General features: G+C 63.0%; 1 protein-coding gene across 1 annotated transcript in view; it reads right to left on the reverse strand.

The window, feature by feature from the left end:
• The window catches only part of LRRC24 (leucine rich repeat containing 24), a 3,043-nt gene extending 2,001 nt beyond the window's left edge, over positions 1-1,042 (reverse strand). The window contains 4 exon segments of the mRNA XM_015590223.2: positions 1-11; positions 13-89; positions 245-523; positions 684-1,042. The exon segment at positions 1-11 is cut by the window's left edge and continues 84 nt beyond it. Of these exon segments, the coding sequence (XP_015445709.1) occupies positions 1-11; positions 13-89; positions 245-523; positions 684-842 (526 nt within the window). The 5' untranslated portion in view covers positions 843-1,042.
• Positions 1,043-1,048: the final 6 nt, after the last annotated feature.

A 1,048-nucleotide genomic window follows, 5' to 3' on the forward strand; every position in this document is an offset into this window, starting at 1 on the left:
TGTCCAGCAGCCAGAGATGAGAGCCCGGCTAGGGCCTGGTCCTCCAGCAGCTCAATGCTGTTTTCCTGCAGGTGTAGCTCCTGCAGTCGCTGAAGCAAGGACAGCAGATCATCAGGCAAAGGGACCCTAGGAGACATGCCCCCTTACCAGGCTAGGCTGAGTTGAGTTTTGTCTCCACTGCTCTAGCCTGGCAGAGCAGGGTTAGTTCAGGAGGACCCCTCCTTTTCCCTGCCCTCCCCCTCACCGGCAGGTGCAGGAAGGTGAAGTCCAACAGCTGTGCTAGCTGGTTTCCAGCCAGGTAGAGGACACGCAGCTGGGCCAGGCCGGCAAAGGCGCTGACGTGCAAGCTGCGCAGCCGGTTGCCTGTGAGCGCCAGCTCCAGCAGGCGCGACTGAGCATGGAAGGTGCCTGGTTCCAGGGCACGCAGGCTGTTGTTGTGCAGGTAGAGGCGGCGCAGGGCGGCCAGGGGCGCCAGGACCGCTGGCTCCAGGCGTGTGATGCTGTTGTCCTGCAGGAACAGCGTCTGCGGGCCAGAAGACGGGCCAGTGTTTAACCTGCCAAGGGAGTCTCCCTCTAACCTTAGCTGGCTTCTCAGCCCAGGTCCCCACCTTTAAAACTGGACCTCACACACCCTTCCCTCCTGTCCCAGGCACTCGTGGCCCACGGCCCCACCTGGTGCCCACCTGCGTCCCCGGCGGGATTCCGGGCGGGAGGACACGAAGCCGCAGGGCCCCGCACTCCACCGTGGTGCTGTAGCAGCGGCAGGCAGCCGGGCAGCCAGCGGTGTGGGGCGGGAACCTGGGCAGCAACAGCAGCAGCAGTGCAAGCGCCCCCAGGGCCATCTCCTGTGGGAGCGGCTGCGAACCACGAAGCTGCAGCCTCCTCGCCAGCTCCACGAAGTCGCCGGCTTGGGTGCCTCCTGGAGTGCAGGTTGGCAGACCTGCCCTGAGGTTTGAGAGCCAGGGAAGAGCATGGACGGAACCTCACACCGTGTCCAACATTGGAAAAGTCTCATCAATTTAAGAAATATAAATAAAGCGTGCGTTTC

This window comes from Pteropus alecto, unplaced genomic scaffold (assembly GCF_000325575.1).
Source record: "Pteropus alecto unplaced genomic scaffold, ASM32557v1 scaffold105, whole genome shotgun sequence".
Classification (NCBI taxonomy): Eukaryota; Metazoa; Chordata; class Mammalia; order Chiroptera; family Pteropodidae; genus Pteropus; species Pteropus alecto.